The 21,688-nt window shown below is 38.2% G+C and overlaps 1 protein-coding gene across 1 annotated transcript in view; it reads left to right on the forward strand.

The window, feature by feature from the left end:
* LOC124276564 (pleckstrin-2-like) overlaps positions 1 to 21,688 on the forward strand; it is a 34,499-nt gene that overhangs the window by 10,102 nt on the left and 2,709 nt on the right. The window contains 9 exon segments of the mRNA XM_046712205.1: positions 5,065 to 5,223; positions 6,613 to 6,738; positions 7,354 to 7,406; positions 13,096 to 13,144; positions 13,147 to 13,189; positions 14,179 to 14,351; positions 18,348 to 18,509; positions 19,212 to 19,301; positions 20,141 to 20,225. Coding sequence (XP_046568161.1) covers positions 5,065 to 5,223; positions 6,613 to 6,738; positions 7,354 to 7,406; positions 13,096 to 13,144; positions 13,147 to 13,189; positions 14,179 to 14,351; positions 18,348 to 18,509; positions 19,212 to 19,301; positions 20,141 to 20,225 — 940 coding nt within the window.

The raw sequence follows: 21,688 nt of genomic DNA on the forward strand, positions 1-21,688 counted from the left end.
TGACTAACAGGATTCTGTATCAACAAACTGCATGGGTTTAATTTTTATGTGATTTCTCAGTGTGTGGCCCCATGTGTTTTGAAACTGAACCCACAGGTTTTATGCTGAAGGGGTCCCTGTCCCTGTTTCAGTTTGTCCAGAATCGTGGTAGTACACTACACTCTTATATTGGACTGACTGACTGAGTTTGGTTTTACGCCGCTTTTAGCAATATTCCAGCAACATCACGGCTGGGGACACCAGAAATGGGCTTCACACAATGTACCCATGTGGGGATTCGAACCCGGGTCTACGGCGTGACGAGCTAACGCTTTAACCACTAGGCTACCCCACCGCCCCCTCTTATATTGGAAGTTGTTGTAGCTGATATAGAAACTAGCGGTAAAATGATCAGCTTGGTTTCAGAACCAGATACATAGCCTTTGTACTGGAAATGAATCGTTTCCTTCTTTTTACCCCAGGAGGTTCAAACTCATCAGTTTTTGTGATAGCATTTCACAGTGGTGTAATGATGCTTTATTTTTATTTATTTTATTTTTTGTTACATTTTTTATTTATTTATTTATTTATTTATTTTTTTATAGGCTAACAATGCATCAAATTGCAACCCCTGTATTCAATACAGTACATATGATACACAAGTCATCAAGATGTACAACATCTGAATATCAACAGAAACTGTTCAAAAACCAGCTTACATAACTTTTCTAGTATTTTCCTGTTTACTATTAATAGCAGAATCGTTAAGTGTCCCTTAACCGTTACGTTTCGGACCTGCATTTTCTTTTCATTGCTTCTTGAGATGATTCAGGGTTCTGAGTCACCTACAAAAAGGGAAAAATGTGCACTTGTGAAATAAAAGTACTGTATTGGGATGAAATAAAAGTACTGTATTAGGATGCAAATCGTATTGCATCCATATGGGGATGCATATCATATCCTGGCCCCACGTTATAGGTACCAGTGTGCGAAATAGCCACAGGCCCGCTAGCCTGTGGCTAGTAAAAATCCAGTCGGGCCAGTAAATCTCCACAGTCTCTGGCCCGACTGGCTAGTGAATTTTCATATGGTCATTTTGTAAATATATCACTCTCTCCGACTTGTTAAGTTATAATACACTTTTAAATCATGCAAGATTATGGTCTGATAAAATATTTAAAATGTTCATCATATTAGCAGCTTAATGATGAAACCTGTGCCATGATGACAATATCTTATTCTCATCTATTTTGGTAATCTTTTGATTAGTTTCTACATTGTACATTCAAATTTCAGGCTAGTGAATTATTTTGTGGGCTAGTAACTTTTAGACTATTTCAGGCATAGCTAGCCCAACTGGCTTGCAAAACTTGAAAACTATTTTGCACACTGATAGGTACACCTCTAGAATTTAAACACTGTATGACTGATCGTGTATCAAGACTAATACGTACCAGATTAGCACAGACCAGTTCACCTATAAGCTGAGAAGGCTCTCAGTGGATGTTTCACTATACAAATACAATTACGCCCTGATGACAATTAACATAGCTTATCTGAATGGTCATTCAGATTATCATCATGATCATGTTAGAACTTAGCGTGAAGGTCAAGGGGCTGTTATGATAGCCCTTACGTTGAAAGATTAAGCTGTTCATGGTGTAGGGGAATCCAATTTATTCAACAACATGGAAGCCATCTTTTACTAATACCCAGGGACTCCCTTCCACTTTAGTGTGAAAGTTGAAGGGTCATTGTCACTGCACTTAGGGACCGTTCATAATTTATGGCTGGGGTGGGGTGAAAATGATGATTTTAAGGGGGTCACCCATTTTGTTCTGGGGAGCTGGGGGTCACCAATTTTGTACACACATACTGGGGGTCATCAATTTTGTACATAAAAATATGTTTAAAATTATGCTTAGAAATTATGGGAGGGGGTCATTGATTTTGTACATGACATGCAGGGGGGTCACTTACTTTTAGTACATACATTTTAGGGGGGTCATTCACATTGTACATGCTTCTCAATAAAAATCATCATCACCCCCGTAGTCATAAATTATGAACTGTCCCTTACATGAAAAGTTCTGAAGATTTACAGTCCCCAGATTTAAATACAATAGTGTGCAAAATTGCTGTTTACCAGTTATCATATAGTTCGTAAATTTTGACCTGAACATAAACATTGTGAAATGCCTGGAGCAGCTGAAATTGTAATTGATTTTCTTTTTACACATCTAAGTTGTTGAAACTAGAGAAGATTTAGCATCATCAATGAGACAAGTTTCATATATGAACTATAATAGATATAAAATACTGAGGCTACTAAACAATGCAACTAAACAATGTTTTCCTGTTTCCTCAGATGAATAAGGGCGTTAACATTATCACATTTATTACCTAAAGTAGAATTGGGTTTATTTTCCTCAATTTTGCGACTTCGGTAATGAACAGAATATTATATCCGTGTCCATATCATACTATGTTAACAACACTTGTGCCTAAGTGTCGGCACATCCCTCGCTCTCGCTCGGGAAATACCAACATTTAGGCACTCATGTCATAAACATAGTATGACATGGGCCCTCATATAATATCCTCTATATATACAATACAAGATGTATCCGAACGTATTGAAGTTGTGAGACTGTGTCTTAACCTAAGCTGAATGAAATGAGACTGAGAGCCTTTAGGGCCAGCACCTTAAACACTGTGGAAATAGTGTAGGACCAGTGGAAGCTGGGACACATAGACTGTCAATATATACTACAAAACACAACTATCAGTTTCATGTAAACAATATTGAATAGCATGAAGGATAAATTAATAAAATAGTTTAGATTCCAGATGTACAATGAACACATTTTCTAACAGACAGTATAATTCATGATTAAATTTCTTATCTTACTCCACATTTGTTCACATGGTATTTTCTGTGTTATGTGAACACAATGTCTTCGTGGGGGGGAGTTGGAAGGGTAATATAGAAATTCATTATGTCATGTATAGTGCATTCCTACCTGTGCACAGCTGTGTTCTCCATTTGTTGATTAATGCAGCACTCAGCAATATCCGAGATACATGGCGGCGGTCTGTAAATAACCAAGTCTGGACCAGACAATCCAGTGATTGACATCATGAACATCAATCTACGCAATTGGGATACGATGACGTGTCAGCTAGTGGTGTTCGGATGATCGAAAATAATCGAACGAAGGATTAAAAATAATTATTGATTGTAAAAAACATATTTTCCATTAATCAGAATTTTGTTGTTGTAGTATAACTTACTTGAATGAAGTAATTTAACCATTATATTTGATGAATATTCACGAACAAACACGCTCAACAGCGTAAAGCTGTGTACATTGTATTCATAGTTTCGTATTCATCACCATGATCACTACAGTAAATATTTATGAACCTGTCTACAAATACATTTAGCATCTATTGTGGATGTAATGAGATATACTGATAAATATTTGTTGTATAAATAAACAGAATAATTCCATTAACATTTATTAGAAAAAATCTGTGGAAAACCCTTAAAATTGTTGATTACTTTAAAAATGTACATATATTTCGATAATATTCGATAATCGTTCACCACAAGTCCTCTGATAATCGATAGTGGATTTGGTTTCCGATTCCCAACACTAGTGTCAGCCAAGTCAGCGAGCCTGACCACCTGATCCCATCAGTCGCCTCTTACGACAAGCATGGGTTGTAATTCTAAGCCAGATCTTCACAGGCTGCTATAGATAAGTGTGCACTATACTCAAGAAAATACTCTAATTAGCCTTGGTGACTTTCTAAGTCATAGTGCCATTATCACTGACATAACGGCTGAACACATACTGGAAGAGTAACCATGGTAACGGGTTTGGGTCCTGACCCACAAAGCATTTGTAGCACTACGACATTCGACATTCGTAAGCTTATGGTTAACTATAGAGTTACAACAAGTCGTAAAGTTTCTGGATCAGGACCCATGTTAACAGCGACATAACCTACCACTGGCAGTGAGAGCCACACTGTGAGACAACTAGTGTAAGTGGCTGTTGGGGTCACTTCTTGAACTCTGTAACCTGTTGGTTTCTGAATCCCAGTAGTGAATGAAAGGTCTGGGTGAGTGAGTGAGTGAGTTTAGTTTTACGCCGCACTCAGCAATATTCCAGCTATATGGCGGCGGTCTGTAAATAATTGAGTCTGGACCAGACATTCCAGTGATCAACAGCATGAGAATCGATCTGCGCAATTGGGAACCGATGACATGTGTCAACCAAGCCAGCGAGCCTGACCACCCGATCCCGTTAGTCGCCTCTTACGACAAGCATGGGTTGCTGATGATTCATTCTAACCCGGACCTTCACGGGTGAAAGGTCTGGGATCAAAATTCACAGATTTGAGGGGAATGCTAGATACTTATTTGGCTTAAGAGTCAATTCCTGTAGTGAGCATGTAGCGAGTCAGTTTTTGTCATTTTCATGACTGAAAATCCTCTGTATGTTTTGTAGAACTACAGGTAGTGTAAGAATGAATTCCATTCGATCCAAAAGTTTTGGAGCAACACATCTTGATGTCAGTTCAGTTTATAATAACATCGAAAATGTTCGAAAATAAATCATGATCTTGATTATTTGATACATATTGATTTAATACCTAAAAGTACAAAATCTGTAATATTTTTATATTTATGTGCATTGTAAACCTGTCAATTAAATCTGGTTATGTTTCATTTCCAATGGTTACAGCACAAAATAAAATGCAGGCTGTAACAGTGTAAGGGACTGCTGAAATTCATGACTGTTGACCCTTCATAATATTTGGGTCATGATTTTGTTAGCTGGGTTTACTTTATCACTACCGCTGCACGGTTAAATTTCAGGACAAATTCACTATCACATATTTAACGAATAGAAATTTGCAACTGGCCAGTTTCAGTTGCAGGCTAGCTAGCCCACCTGACCTGCCGTATTTCAAAACTATTTCATTCACTGAATAGGATCTATTGTCACGTTCCTAAGGTCCCCCTTAATTCTGAGCATTGATATCATGCTGATATCCACCGACAATTTTCAGGCTCCTAACAACAAGTGGAAGGCAAGATGGTACATTCTCAGTGAAGATCAGCTGACCTGCCACCGACAGCGACGCAGATCTCTGGTCCTCAGCAACATCAACCTCTCTGGCTGCTCCATCTTTTGTCCCTGCAACGACAAGCCTGAAGTCAGTCCTCAAGTAGGTTCAGTCTCAGAATCATATGTCCTTGACTTCTTTATTACAATCTCCCAGAATATCTCAAAACTGCCTCCAGTCTCTCTTCCTTTAAATCTCAACTAAAGACCCACTTGTTCCTACACTACTACCTTTAAAATTATTGTGTTCTTTTAGCGCACAGAATATTTATGATGTGAATTTATGTGCTTTATAATTGAATGTATTATTATATCATCATGATCATGGATATTGGTGAAATTAGTTTCGGTACCTCGCTAAACATTTTCTCATGTTGACTGACTAGATTGTACCTTTTGTTTCCTGATTGTCATGTTTCAAAGAATTTGTTTGTTTGTTTGTTTGTATAATGCTGCTCTCAGCAGTATTCCAGCTATATGCGGTGGTCTGTAAATACTCGAGTCTGGCAAATGTTTTTATCAGTTGATCATGATAATACATGTGGTAACGTACAAGTTAACATCACAGTAAAAGCAGCGGCAACCAACTCGGCATAGAAGTTTTCATTACCAGTGTATGGCTACTTTATGTGACAATGGAAATTATTTTTGTGTAACTATATTTTTTTTATACCAATCGGTTACCATAATTATTATACTTTATTTAGCATGGTTAGGATTTTCTGAGTTGTGAGCTTAAGATGCAGTGTGTCGATACAGATGACTGTCCAAGAGAGGGCCACTTGTCCGTGTTACCATGGAGACAGCTAAACATCCCAGATTTCTGCCTCTCGCAGAACAAAATGACAAACAACCTTTAAGAGCTGTAGTTATTGACAGTTATTGTACAGTTTTTTAAAATATGATATTATTCAAAATGCTACATAATTCAATTAGTGAACAATTATCCCCAACAGGGGAATGTCCTGATACTGATATCAATATCCGTAGGAATTGTTCCGCTTGGGTGGAGTTTGTAGGATGTTCTAGTTCCATTCACTAAGGTTACACTTGAGTTGGCTCATCATGGTGATTAAATTAAATGTTGATTAGTTTCAAGTGATAAACGTTTATGATAATGAATTCTTTGCATGAGCAATTTGCATGTAACTTTTTTTCATGAATCATTACTTCCCGTTGATGTAATTATATTGACAATTGATCGGGAGTTACTGTTACTCTTGTTTGTCGTGAGTTTGACATTTCCATATTCATTGATTTTATATTTTTTCTTGCACTAACCCTCACTGCTTTTTTTTCTCTGGGGCAGATAACCTGTAACCTAGTGGTTTTAACTTTCGCTTGTCACACTGAAGACTTGGGTTTGATTTCCCACATGGGTACAATGTGTGAAGCCCATTTGTGGTGTTCTACAATGATATTGCTGGAATATTGCTAAAAGTGGCGTAAAACAATACTCACTCACTGACTCCCTGTTTTTCTGTGATTCCAGTGCCTGTTCAAGCTGTCGACTCCAGAAGGAGAGGAGTTGTATTTCCAAGCAGCAGGAGCCGATGACCGAGATGGGTGGGCACACGCCATCGGCGCTGTCATCCGTTCACAGAGCACGTCAAAGCAGGTCTGTGTAACCCCAGCAACAAATGATTGCTGTCTTGGCTACATTGTATTTTGACATGCCTAATGCAATATTTAATCCACTTTCTTTGAGTTTTGTTCTCATGCCAACTCCGCTTGTTTGTTGTTTAACGCTGCACTCAGCAATATTCTATCTTTATGGCTGTCGGTCTGTAAATAATCTAGTCTGGACCAGACAATTCAGTGATCAACAGCATGAGCATTGATCTACGCAACTGGGATGCGATGACATGTGTCAAGTTAGTGAGCCTCACCACCCAATCCCATTAGTCGCTTCTTACGACAAGCATGGGTTGCTGAAGACAATTTCTAACAGATCTTCACGGTCTCTTGATACAACTGAGGCAAAATACACCTAACTATGCTTCCTTGTATTCATTGTTTAGCATTGTTAAAAGAGTTGTGTAACAGCGTTTCTTAAAAAAGAAATGTCCTGACATTACTTTGATGTTGCAGCAATCAGTCCTCTTTTGTGTGTGTAAACAATTATTCTGACAAAGTAAATCATTGAAAAGAAAATATATTAATGCAAAATTCACAGACATTTCATACACAATAAGAAGTGAATTTAGTTAATATTTCTCTGTTCTATTTTCAGATATCGTATAACAAGATGACATTCCAGAACTTCAGGGCATATGCTAACGTTAGGTGAGTAGTCGACTGGTTGATAGTATTTCCATTTAATTCAGATATGCATGTACATGTTCACTAACCTTGAACCGATGTAATTTTGTTATGTTCGTGATTCAGCAACCTAATTATGCTTGTGATGTATCATGTTAACTCTTTCAACACCTTTCAACCAGAGGCATTTACTGCCAGGACACCGAGTTCCCAGAGACTCTGAGGTCATAGATGAAGCCTATGTTTATGAAGGAAATTATAAGCTTGTAAAACGTTATTGCTACTACATCCCATACACCATTTAAAAGATCTAATCCTACTGTTGATAAATAGGAAGTTTATTTTTATACAACTTAAATAAAATTATTTTTGAATGAAAATCAAGCTTACATTTATAACGTCCAGATAAACCACGAAAGAAGCAAAAACTATGGCGATTTTTTTCCATTTGTGACATGTCATAACATGCCCGTGCCTTTTTCTTTTATATTTTCATTTTTACGTCATCAGAAAATTATTATAAAAAGATTTCTTAAATAATATGTATGGTCGCCTATTTCCCGATATCTGTGGCTTTCCGCTCGGTAACATGACACAACAACGGAAAATACCTCCGTTTTCGAAGCTTCGTATGAATAACATGGGAGGCGAATCGTTTGATGTCGGGTATCGTTCGAAAGCTCTGAACATCAACAACATCACTGAACCCTTGCCGAGTATTTTCACAGTTGTAAGAAGCGATTTTATTGGATAAAAATTGGTTTCTAATGACGCTTTTTCGCTACAGTCTGCTATAAGGGTTGTGATTGGTCAAAATCAGACACGTGACCTAAGGCAGCCAATCATATTGCGGCAATGGATACCGTCCTCGTAAACGAAAACATTTAGATTTAGAAGAAAGTGTTGGGTAAAATAATGCTATTTTGAACATATTAAGCAAGAAATCGCTACCTGTACGTAAATTATGGAACTTATTGGACGTATCGTGCTACGTTATGACCTGTGACAAAAATGCTTCATGTATATATTTTCGCATTAAACATCGTGTCCGGCGTGAAGATTGAGGCGGGCGAGAGCGAGATGTCACTTGTCAGTGACTTGACTTACATTACATGATCGCACATAAAGATGGAAATAGTAATTTTATATGTACGTTTGACAACTTTTATGAATGTTGTTGTTGATTTTATTCATTAGTTTATTCAATTTATTTAATGAATTCCTCGAAGCATCGTTACTTTGCTCTTTGACAATGTTATTGTGGACCAGCTGCGAAGCATGTGTCCGAGAATAGTTTTCGTATATGACCGTCTATAAGCGAATTTTGAGGACCAAAAAGCCGTCTGTAGAGGGGTCGTCTTATCCATGAGTTACACTTTTCGTCAAACTTTTTTCCAGGGGTAAAAAAACAACATCGTATCACTTCGCTTGAACAAACAACAGAAGACGACTTTGTCAGTAGAGACGTCAAATTTGCAATTAAACATCACTAGACAAGATTAATTACCATTTAAGTTATAAGTTGTTTTTGCTGGGCATTGTTTTATTTGCAGGGATTAAGATTACCGTGCGTATTTGTCTCGTACACAAAGCCGGAAATAGCAATCAGCTGTGCACACGTTTCCCGGCGAACAAGTTCAAACATGCACAATAATATAACGGGACGAATTCTGACGCAGTCATCAGTAAAATATAATACAGAATACCGTTATTTAACCCAAAGAAATATATCCTAGCATTGTGTAATTTTAGTTACAGTTTTTGCTCTATAAATTAATTAAGATTACCGTGCGTATTTGTCTCGTACACAAAGCCGGAAATAGCAATCAGCTGTGCACACGTTTCCCCGCGAACAAGTTCAAACATGCACAATAATATAACGGGATGAATTCTATTGATTGAATACTATTATTTAACCCAAAGAAATATATCCTAGCATTGTGTAATAGTTTTTATGTAAAAAATATATAATCAACACTAAGGTTATACGGACCATCATGAACGTGGTAAGCACGTGACATGGAACGAGGCGGTAATCAGTTTGTGATTGTTGAATGGGGTAAAATAAGCAAGCCAGTTTGTTGCTACAATAAATATGATATTTAGAGAAGCAAAATATATTATGCATTTTCTGTCAACTACACTTCGTTTCGATCCGTGAGTAGACACAATATATATGACAGTGAATTCTTTGAATAATGTGGATCGACTTACAGTATGAGGAGGACAGTGACACGGAATTTGATGGGTTTACGGCCGATGACTTGTGAAAATCTCAGAACTCTCTTGCAGAAATGTCAGTGTTTATTGTTAGTGGACTATTTTTCTTATTGTCATATATATATAGATGAAATATGGACACTTAAATAATATATTTTGAAACAAAAGTTGACTTCAGTTTTTATTTACCGATGGTACTTTTTCTCTCCATACTCACCGATTTCACAAAATGGCGTCTCGTTGTTGATGCAAGCAGTGATCGTCGGGATATAAAAAGGAACACAAACACATGTTGCCACAATACACCGGTAATCTTTATTATGTAATATTCTCACCAACACTTACGCTGTATATCCACTTTCCAAATGGCGTCTCGTTGTTGATGCAAGCAGTGATCGTTAAAAAAAGGTAAACAAACACCGGTAATCTTTATTATGTAATATTCTCGTAATGGTGTCTCGTCGTTGATGGAACATACTTACCGGGTACTCTGGTCTCTGTTGGCCGCGACCCATCGCGGGGGGTCGGCCTATCCATGAGAGATATGATTTTGACACTGATTTTGAGGGTCAAGTTTGGGGTCGGCTTATCCATGGGCATGGCAACAACTTTGACTTAGCCTGAAATTGGTGGTTGTGCTCTTTTCCGGAGGTGAACTCTAAAACCGTTCACTATTTCTTCACTAAACTTGGCACATAGATTGGTCTGGTGGTGTACTGGTGCCTTTTGGTAGTTTTGGAATTCTGAATAAAATATTTTTGGCGTTTCCATGGCAACAAGTTGACTTAGCCTGAAATTGGTGGTAGTGCTCTTTCCGGAGCTGAACTCTAAAACCGTTCACTATTTCTTCACCAAACTGGACACATAGATAGATCTGGTGGTGTACTGGTGCCTTTTGGTAGTTTTGAAATTTTGAATAAAATATTTTTGGCTTTTCCATGGCAACAAGTTTACTTAGCCTGAAATTGGTGGTAGTGCACTTTTCGGAGCTAAATTCTAAAACCGTTCTATTTCTTCACCAAACCTGACACATAGATTAGTCTAGTGGTGTACTGGTTCCTTTTGGTAGTTTTGGAATTCTTTTTCCATGGCAACAAGCTCAATTTCTTTGACTCGAAATTCCATAAAGTGTGGTGGCACTTTTCCCGAGCTAAACTCTAAAACTGTTCACTATTTCTTCAAACTTGGCACATACATAGATCTGGTGGTGTACTGGTTCCTTTGGTAGTTTTGGAATTCTTGAAAATATTTTATGCGGCTTCCATGGCAAACAAGTTTGGACTTTGACTCTAAATTGGTGGTAGTGCTCTTTTCTCGAGCAGAACTCTAAAACTATTCAATATTTTCTTCACCAAACTTGGCACATGGATAGATCTGGTGGTGTACTGGTGCCTTTGGTAGTTTTGAATTCTGAATAAAATATTTTGATCGCTTACATGGCAACAAGTTCGAGCTGAAATATAGGAATTAGTGGCAGCGCTCTTTTCCTCGAGCTATAACTCTAAAATAGTTCACTATTACATCACCAAACTTGGCACATGGAGTAAGATATAATTGGCGTACTGGGCGCCTTTTGGTAGTTTGGAATTCTAGGGCCAAAACTTTAGATCTGGTGGTGTACTGGTGCCTTTTGGTAGTTTTGGAATTCTGAATAAAACATTTTTGGCGTTTCCATGGCAAAAGTTCGACTTAGCCTGAAATTGGTGGTAGTGCACTTTTCCGGAGCAGAACTCTAAAACCGTTAACTATTTCTTCACCAAACTTGGCACATAGATAGATCAGGTGGTGTACTGGTGCCTTTTGGTAGTTTTTGAATTCTGAATAAAATATTTTTGGCGTTTCTGTGGCAACAAGTTTGACTTAGCCTGAAATTGGTGGTAGTGCACTTTTCCGGAGCAGAACTCTAAAACCGTTCACTATGTCTTTACCAAACTTGGCACATACATAGATCTGGTGGTGTACTGGTGACTTTTGGTAGTTTTGGAATTCTGAATAAAACATATTTGGCGTTTCCATAGCAACAAGTTTGACTTAGCCTGAAATTGGTGGTTGTGCTCCTTTCCGGAGCAGAACTCTAAAACCGTTAACTATTTCTTCACCAAACTTGGCACATAGATAGATCAGGTGGTGTACTGGTGCCTTTTGGTAGTTTTTGAATTCTGAATAAAATATTTTTGGCATTTCCATGGCACCATGGCAACAACTTTGACTTAGCCTGAAATTGGTGGTTGTGCTCTTTTCCGGAGGTGAACTCTAAAACCGTTCACTATTTCTTCACTAAACTTGGCACATAGATTGGTCTGGTGGTGTACTGGTGCCTTTTGGTAGTTTTGGAATTCTGAATAAAATATTTTTGGCGTTTCCATGGCAACAAGTTGACTTAGCCTGAAATTGGTGGTAGTGCTCTTTCCGGAGCTGAACTCTAAAACCGTTCACTATTTCTTCACCAAACTGGACACATAGATAGATCTGGTGGTGTACTGGTGCCTTTTGGTAGTTTTGAAATTTTGAATAAAATATTTTTGGCTTTTCCATGGCAACAAGTTTACTTAGCCTGAAATTGGTGGTAGTGCACTTTTCCGGAGCTAAATTCTAAAACCGTTCACTATTTCTTCACCAAACCTGACACATAGATTAGTCTAGTGGTGTACTGGTTCCTTTTTGGTAGTTTTGGAATTGGTGATAGTGCTCCTTTCTGGAGCAGAACTTTAAAAACCTTTCAATACTCTCCTTCACACCTAAATATTTGACATAATCATACCTCGTAGACATAATCATGAAGAGTATTTTGCCATTGCGGGGGATATTGATGACTTTGTCTTCTTGTTATGCTAATTATGCTTGTGATTAATTTGTTATGCTTGTGATTAAGCAACCTAATTAGGCTTGACTAGATAGGGATACTGTTTAATTGTTGTTACATATTCTCAGATGTGTATACTGACAACTACTATGTTGTAGTTGTAGTTGGTTAAACCAGTCATAGTCACTAGGGAAGTTAGCGAATGAATGAGTATGGGTAATGCTGCTGTATCGCAGCGAGGGACGTGTGGGGAATGGAACCCGGGCGATTAGGTGCCTGACTCTGAGAGTGTGGGTGCGAAACCTGGATGGGACTCACCCCACCCAACATATTTCTAGCACAAAGCGATCAATATAGTGAAATAAATAAATGTAATAGGACCTCTATTCAATCCTTATAGAGACTTTTCTTACAATATGTCCTAACCATTATATTGCTGGAATGTTGCTAAAAACGGCGTAAAACTAAACTCATTCATTCACTCACTCACTTTTCTTTTAATAGATCCCCAGCTTTCTGTAGCTTTTCATTATAGGCAACAACTAACTTGGATCAACTGAATGTTTGGTATGTTGATGGCATGTCATTGTACCAGGGATATCATTGTGGAACATTGTTGACTGATCAATAACAAACACTCCTACATGATTCCACACACACTCCTTGACCAATTGGATGGTTGTGTTTCAGTGAGATCATTGGTGCTATCCAGGATCCAGATGCAGGGGTTAACACCAGCGCGCCCATCTCCGGGGAGGGGAGGTCTACAAGAACTGTTTTAAAGGTGAGAAAAACTTATACTTAAGATTTCATTTAAAATAATGGCTATAATAATTAGAAAGCGCCTGTTTCCACACTCTTGTGCATACTCAAGGCACTAACACACCCTGGATAACCCAAGCTGCCTGCGAGGCCCTAGAAGCTTAATAGACTTATCCCATCGGGTACCCATTCACTGCTGGGTGATCAGAGGCAGTTTATGAACAAACTCACTAGGGTGAGATCACACGTGTGCTTCGTTGTGGGATGGAACTGAAGTCCTAGAAACTCTCAGGAGTCAACCTGCCAGAAATGGTCACCCAGCCAAGGACTCTCGGCGACCAACGTTGATTAATTTCACCTGGACCCGATTTCTCGAAACAAACTTCAGTTTGTACTCAAATTTCAAACTGAGTTTGACAATTTGAAACAGCTGATTTTCCAACTCAACTGCATTTCTAAAATCAAAAAAACAACTCAAGTAAAATATCTTCTAAACATAGATTGTCTACAATGTTTGAGTTAAATCTCAATTTCAATTTATTCTGGGAAATGCATTTTCATGCATTTTTCTCAAATTTGAGTAAAATCGTTAACTTAAGTCAAAACTTTGAGAAATCAGGGCCTGATTTGTAACCAGGACCATACATCCCCACTTAATTAAGCATGCTAAGTGAGGTATGTGCTGACACTTCAAGACATCATTCTGTATACCGTATTTTTTGCACTATTACCCGCATCTTTTTCCCTCTAAAACTGCGGGCTATATGGCAGTGCGGGTTATAGCTGGCACAGGAATGGCAGAAGTGCAGATGGTTTTGTGGGTGATCTTGATGATCAGTGGTAGTCATTCTCTTCTCTGCATGCCAAGCTGCTGGGACTATGAGTCCTATCTTTTGAAGAGGACTATATGGATAAATTTCAGTTTAATATGCTTAAATGTCACAAGTTTCATACAGACAGATCAAGCAATATTTCATTCATCACATTAATACAATCTGCATCTTTTCTCAGGCAGTGACGTCGTGGACTGGCTAATGCGCTGGTCCATTGTTCGTAATCGTGAGAATGGATCAGCCATGGCGCAGACCTTACTGAAACTAGGTCATCTACAAGAGGTCGACCTCCATGATGGCAGCAGTGGTGTCAGTCCCAAGTTCAATGATGGAGAGAAACTGTATCGATTTGTGAGTATCTTTCTTGAAGCAGCTTAACATCCAGAACAGGACTTAGTGAAATAGAACTGTCTGCTTTGTTCTACACACTAAGCTGTGTTCTGGAACCCATGAAGGTCCGGGTTGGAATATTGTCATAAGCTCATATAGAGGCATAGATTATGCTTCTGGGAAGATTCACAGATGTACATGATGGATCTTTGAAATCAATTCCAGTGTCATACTCCACTGGTGAAACATCCATATCCTGCATTGTTCTTTATTTACATTTGGCATTGCTTGACTGTAGTTGTTATCCATAAAGTTGTATTCTTTATTATCCCCAGCAACGCGTTTTGCGGGGGGTATTAAAACGGACTCCGTCCGAGCTTGCGTCCATCCGTGCACATTTGTCTTTTCCGGAGCAGAACTCTAAAACCGTTCAATATTTCTTCACCAAACTTGGCACATAGATAGATCTGGTGGTGTACTGGTGCCTTTTGGTAGTTTTGGAATTCTGAATAAAATATTTTTGGCGTTTACATGGCAACAAGTTTGACTTATCCTGAAATTGTGGTAGTGCTCTTTTCCGGAGCTGAACTCTAAAACTGTTCACTATTTCTTCACCAAACTTGGCACATAGATAGATCTGGTGGTGTACTGGTGCCTTTTGGTAGTTTTGGAATTCTGAATAAAATATTTTTGGCGTTTCCATGGCAACAAGTTTGACTTATCCTGAAATTGTGGTAGTGCTCTTTTCCGGAGCTGAACTTTAAAACTGTTCACTATTTCTTCACCAAACTTGGCACATAGATAGATCTGGTGGTGTACTGGTGCCTTTTTGGTAGTTTTGGAATTCTGAATAAAATATTTTTGGCGTTTACATGGCAACAAGTTTGACTTAGACTGAAATTGGTGGTTGTGCTCTTTTCCGGAGCTGAACTCTAAAACCATTCACTATTTCTTCACCAAACTTGGCAATAGATTGGTCTGGTGGTGTACTGGTGCCTTTTGGTAGTTTTGGAATTCTGAATAAAATATTTTTGGCATTTCCATGGCAACAAGTTTGACTAAAACTGAAATTGGTGATAGTGCTCCTTTCTGGAGCAGAACTTTAAAAACCTTTCAATACTCTCCTTCCACTTTTCTATATACACACCTAAATATTTGACATAATCATAACTCGTAGACATAATCATGAAGAGTATTTTGCCATTGCGGGGGATATTGATGACTTTGTCTTCTTGTTATATCTAACACTGATGCTGTAATGCCATGTATTCATACTACTGACAACATCAACAGTGATAGTGGCCAGAACATTGCCAAATGTAAATAGAGAACAATGCAGGATATGGATGTTTCTGTTTATTGATGTCTTTAAGAGATTCTGTCCTCCAGTACATCTTACTTCACAATATAATAAGGGCGGTGGCTTAGCCTATGGTTCAGGTGTTTAAGGCTGAGGACCTGGGTTTGATTCCCACATGGGCACAATGTGCAAAGCCCATTTCTGGTGCCCCCCGCCATGATATTGCTGGAATATTGCTAAAAGCGGCGTTAAACTAAACTCACAATATAAGATAAAGCCTATATCAAAATATGACTGCCTTTCAGCTCATGGTGATACTTTTTTGAAGATATTGATAGTCAGATCAAAAGCGAATACCTAGGCTATCAAAACAAAATAAAAGCAAAAGCTATCTATGAAAAAAGCTTAGGCAACCTGTAATAAAACCAACCTTGCCTTCAAACTGAGTTCTATCATTATATTCTCAAACATGAGAGAAAATATGCAATATAATACATCCAATATGACACAAAATGTCAAAATCCATAAAACATGTCATCACATACATCAGTTGTTCATAGATTTTTGTTTAGATCACATTGCAGTTATACAGTCGAGCACTGTTGTGTCGAACTCTGATAACTCAATATCTCGGTTGTCTCGATATAACATCTTGGTCCCGGCAAAATCCTTCATAATTTATCATTATTCAAGCTCTTTTAACTCGATATGGATGTCTCGATATTTCAGATATCTCGATATAATTTCATGGTCCCAACAAGCAAAATTACCCTTTTTAACTTGGTATTCAAATACCTATCATGGGCAAGTATCCCTCTGAACCGAGGTTGTTTACACACGGTGTGGCATGAATCAAAGGGATGCGGTAGTGTAAACTAATTAGGGCTAATTGAGTTGAAGGTGTCACTTGTTTGTTATTTTATTAGGATTAATTAAGAAGGAATTAATTAGGAAGTATATATGTTACGAATAAACACTACTGATAACGGATTATAGTTTCGAATCAAAACATACATAGAAGCGTTTTGTTTTCTTTCATAGTGATATGTTATGATATGCCCATATGTCTCGAAGTTCAGATAACTCGATATTTTTTCTTGCTCACATGAATATCAATAACGGTGCTCGACTGTACTTGTTTATTGCGTAAAAGGCGACATTTCGGTGTAGATTGTTACACCGTTATCAAGCTAGATTTTAGCTTGAAAACGAACCCGTGAAGATCCAAGTTAGAATGAACCTTCAGTAACCCATGCTTGTCGTAAGAAGAGGCCGACTAACAGGATCGGGTGGTCAGGCTCGCTGACTTGGTTGAAACGTCATTGGTTCCCAATTGCGCAGATCAGTGCTCATTCTGTTGATCACTGGATTGTCTGGTCCAGACCCGATTATTTACAGACCGCTGTCATATAGCAGGAATATTGCTGAGTGCAGCGTAAAACTAAACTCACTCACTCACTTGAAAACAGTGTATGAATCTACATCGAAACGTCGCTCTATGCAATAAACAATAAGTTGTTATTCATAAAGTAGTATTCATTATTGACTCACCAACTTCTAGAAACATTCAGTGTTAACTGATGACCTTTAACCTCGCTGTTGATATATTGGACAATTGCCATGCATCAGTTGTTCAATCAATACAGTGTTCGCGGTAGGAAAAAAGCTTTGTGTTCCTAAAACGCATAGCCCCAAGAATCTTGCATGTGCATGCACCGTAGGTGTATGCCCGATCGAGACAGCGGCGATGTCTCTAGGGGGTGCGGGGTCCCCCTGTAAAAAGTTTGAAATTTAGACGTCATTTCCTTCCATTTTAGAGCATGTTCACATCATTTGCAGGTCAAATTAACTGAGAGAAACTTTATTTTATTTTATTGCTTCCTTGGGCAAAATATGTTTTTCGGTTTACTTGTTTCCAGAACACAAACTGCTTTGCGTGCAAAACACGCAGGTAGAAAACATCATGCGTTAAATGTAGATTTATTTGCGTGAAACACGCCGTTTTTTGCGTTAACGCGAACACTGCAATAGTTACATTCATAGACTAAAATAGGAATTGACATCAATATATACTTATGGAAACGTATAAGGGAACACATGAAAGTACAAGTGTTCCTTTATTCTTTTCCAGTTTTCTTCACAAGGTATGTATTGCACTGCGAGTGAAATTCTGGAAATAAATAAAGGAACACTTGTATTTCCATGTGTTCCCTTATTCGTTTCTATGAGTTTAGTTTGCATTTATGGAGGTATAAATGTGAGGAAGGGTGTACTCACTGTAAATCTGCTTAGTGTGTGCACAGCATTTCTATGTTTCAAACTCCATAACTAAAAAGCAATGTGACAAATGGTATAGATTTATACCTCAACAATAACTTCACAGACAGTCCATTTGTCTTTAATGCACAGCTAACTGGAGAAATAACACGGAAACAGTGAGTGAGTGAGTGAGTTGGATTTTACGCAGATTTATTAATATTACAGCAATATAACGGCCGGGGGCACCAGAAATGGGCTTCACACATTGTACCCATGTGGGGAATCGAACCCTGGTCTTGGGCGTGACAAGTGAATGCTTTAACCACTATGCTACCCCACCGCCCCAGGGAACAGTAACTTTGTTCATCACGACAATGCAGCCACAACAGAAATATTTGTTTAGCCAATCAGATCATGTGTTGTATATTTGTTGACACAAGGTTCTCCCCTCGTTTCAGACGTCCATCAACCTGGGGATAAAACGGAACAGTTTCTACGACAGCACTGATGAAGACTCCAGCTCCTCTGATGAGGATGAGGATGAGGGCGAGCGGGAAGAGGTCAAAGTTGAAAAGGTCAAGAAAGGAAAGCTTGTAAAGGAGTCCTTCCTAATGAAGAAGGTATTTATACTGTTGATGTCAACATGATCAGAAAATAGCATTGATGATGTTTATGATTGTTATGATGACTAAAACAATCATTACCTTGTTCAGAAAGGGATCGATACCAACACCTAGTGTTCATGGTATATACACTTCCTTAATTAAAGATTAATGGAAACTGACAAGCACCAGGGTTGACACAGCTTGAAATGCTTTGTTTTAAAGTGTATCCATGCATGAAAGAACAATATACAATATAGTTTGTCTGTTTTTAGGGCGGTGGGGTAGTCTAATGGTTAAAGCATTGTCACATCACACCGAAGACCTGGGTTCGATTCCCCACATGGGTACAATGTGTGAAGCCTTATTCTGGTGTCCCTCACTGTGATATGGCTGGAATATTGCTTAAAGTGACGTAAATCCATACTCACTCACTCAGTCATGATTGGATGATTGATTATGATGATGAAGATGATGGTGGTGGTTGTGATACTGGTGTTGATGATTGTGGTTTTGATTATGATGATTGTGCTTGTGATGATGATGATGATGATGATGATGATGATGATGATGATGATGATGATGATGGTGGTGATGATGATGATGATGATGATGATGATGATTGTGATGGTGATGATGATGATGATGATGATGATGATGATGATGATGATGATGATGGTGGTGATGATGATGATGATGATGATGATGATGATGATGCAGAAGAACCTGCGGAAGGGCTGGAGACTTGTGAGAGCTTCCATGAGAGAGAACCCGTCTTCACTACACTACCACAAGGCATCATATACAGAGGTATGTGGGACTCATGATTTCAGTCTATCTCTATAGCTACAATGTCAATACTAATCTTTATGTGCAAAGTCCTTTCTTGCCTTCAAGGACTTCATCATCTCATAACTGTTACAGTGAAGCATCATATTTAATATATGTCATAGTCATTGTGTGCCTTCATGACCAAGATGGGCACGAGCCAATTTCTGGTGTTCCCCTCTGTGTTATTGCTGGAATATTGCTAACAGCAGCATACACCCTCACTCTCATAATTGGATTGGCATGTAGGTAGGAGTTCACACCGAGTACATGGATCAGTATTAAGCTGCTACTTTGATGTTATTTACTAGGGGTGGGTATTGCAGAGAATTTTCATATTGTGATATATTGCGACGCGAAAGCACATATTGCGATATGTATTGCAATATATTGCAAGAAGTTTTTTTAAACAAAAATTTACTTATAATCGAGTTAATGCTTGATTTATTCAGCAAAACCACAACAATATCAGTATGCTTGATTAGGCTTTAATAAAAAACTTTTAATTATGACAAAATGAAAATGTAAATAATGTTTGGCACAAATGAAACAAGGAAAGGAACAATTTAAAAAACGGAAATATCCAAAGATTTCCGAGTGTTGCGAAGTTTTCCGAATGCATGTCAGAATACCGGTTTTTGATCAGTGAATCGCAATACGTATCGTTTTCATGTCTGAACCGGTAAATACCAGTAAACCGGTTATATTGCGCAGCCCTATTGTTCAGCATGGGTACCTCAAAAGCACTTTCTATAACATTGATGACATTTTAGGTGTGGTGTGAGAGACCTTCTTGTTCATAGTCATGCTTGACTTTTCAGGGTTGTGAAAATCAGATCAACAGTAAAATGTTGAGTCTTGATAACTGTGTCGTCACAGAAACTGTGAAGCCAGCTACAAATAAAGGTGAGAGTGCTTCAGTGTTGAAGCTAGAATCTGTACCAGAGTAATCGGTAGTGCCTTACTTTATTAGTGTCAATTACAGGAAGCTTGACGAAGGTGTAAGTTGAAGGTGTAAGACTATACAGTAACTTAATAATCTTAATTTTTCCATCGTATATACCACTTTGTCAGGGTGTGGATTTGGGGGGGAAAAGTGGGTTAAGAGGACAAATTTCAAATGTGGATATTCTTGATGGGTATAATCATTTTTGTATCAAAAAGGATGAATCAAATGTCTAGTCTCTTTGATTCGACAAAATGGGTCTCATTGCTGATATTTTCTGTCACTGTTTTGCCTGGTCCAGGGCCTAGATTTTCGAAGCTCTCTTAGCGCTAAGATAGTCGTAACTGCCATACACTAACATTAACTTACGACTATCTTATCGCTAAGAGAGCTTCAAAAATCTAGGCCCAGACTTGTTTGCCAGCTGTGTTGATAAAGTTAAATACTAACATCATTCAGTCACACCTTCACCCCAAAGGAATTTCTGTTTAACATGAGTCCACTGCAACCTGTGCTGGCAGATATATACTCTTAAAAAACTTGGGAACTTCATTTTTAGTTTACAATTGAAAAAAATGGAAGATATATCGGAGTCAATCAATGTGGATGTGATAATAATGAATGTTTTGAGAGTGCATCGCCACTTGCACTTCCTTATGACCATAGTTGTTTGTACAGTAATCGCTCTTGTTAGATGATTGGTGTAAGACGTGAAACTTCTATGTGTACGATTTTCAGTTTAAAAAACCCCCAACAAAACCAGCTAGAAACAAACACTAATGAATGTGTGATGCAAGATGAGTGTCAAAATGGTTTACAGTGATTTATCAACATTCTTGAAAGGATGTATCCTAAGTCCCGTACTTTTTATACTTTTTATTAATGAATTTGCCACTGAACTGTATATGTCTTGTAACAGTGGACTGTTCGTTACCCACGATATACAAGATCTACTGCTACTAATGTTTGCTGATGACATCGTTCTTTTTGCCACTAGTGTTATTGGTCTGCAACGACAACTAAGGCTCCTGGAGATATTCTGTTTAAATTAGGGATTGGAGTTGAATTTAAGAAAGTCAAATATTCTGGCGAAATCGGAGAAATGGTTCTTCGGTAATCAGCCTATGGAGGTTGTAACTTACTATAAATATCTTGGTATCGTGTATTCATCAAGATTAATAACGGCAAAGGCGTGTGAAACTCTTGCACAACAAGCAAACAAAGCCTGTCTTTCAGTGTTTAGAATCTTTAAGAAAAAACAGGAAATTACATACTCTACGGCACGGATTATTGTTGATAGAAAGATAGCACCACTACTACTCTATGGAGCTGAAATTTGGGGACACAAATATTCAGATTCAGTTGAAAGGATTCAAATGATGTATTTTAAAAGATTTCTCAGAATTGGAAAATTTGCTTCTAA

Source organism: Haliotis rubra, unplaced genomic scaffold, assembly GCF_003918875.1.
Source record: "Haliotis rubra isolate DU_JTF1 unplaced genomic scaffold, ASM391887v1 Scf21, whole genome shotgun sequence".
Lineage (NCBI taxonomy): Eukaryota > Metazoa > Mollusca > Gastropoda > Lepetellida > Haliotidae > Haliotis > Haliotis rubra.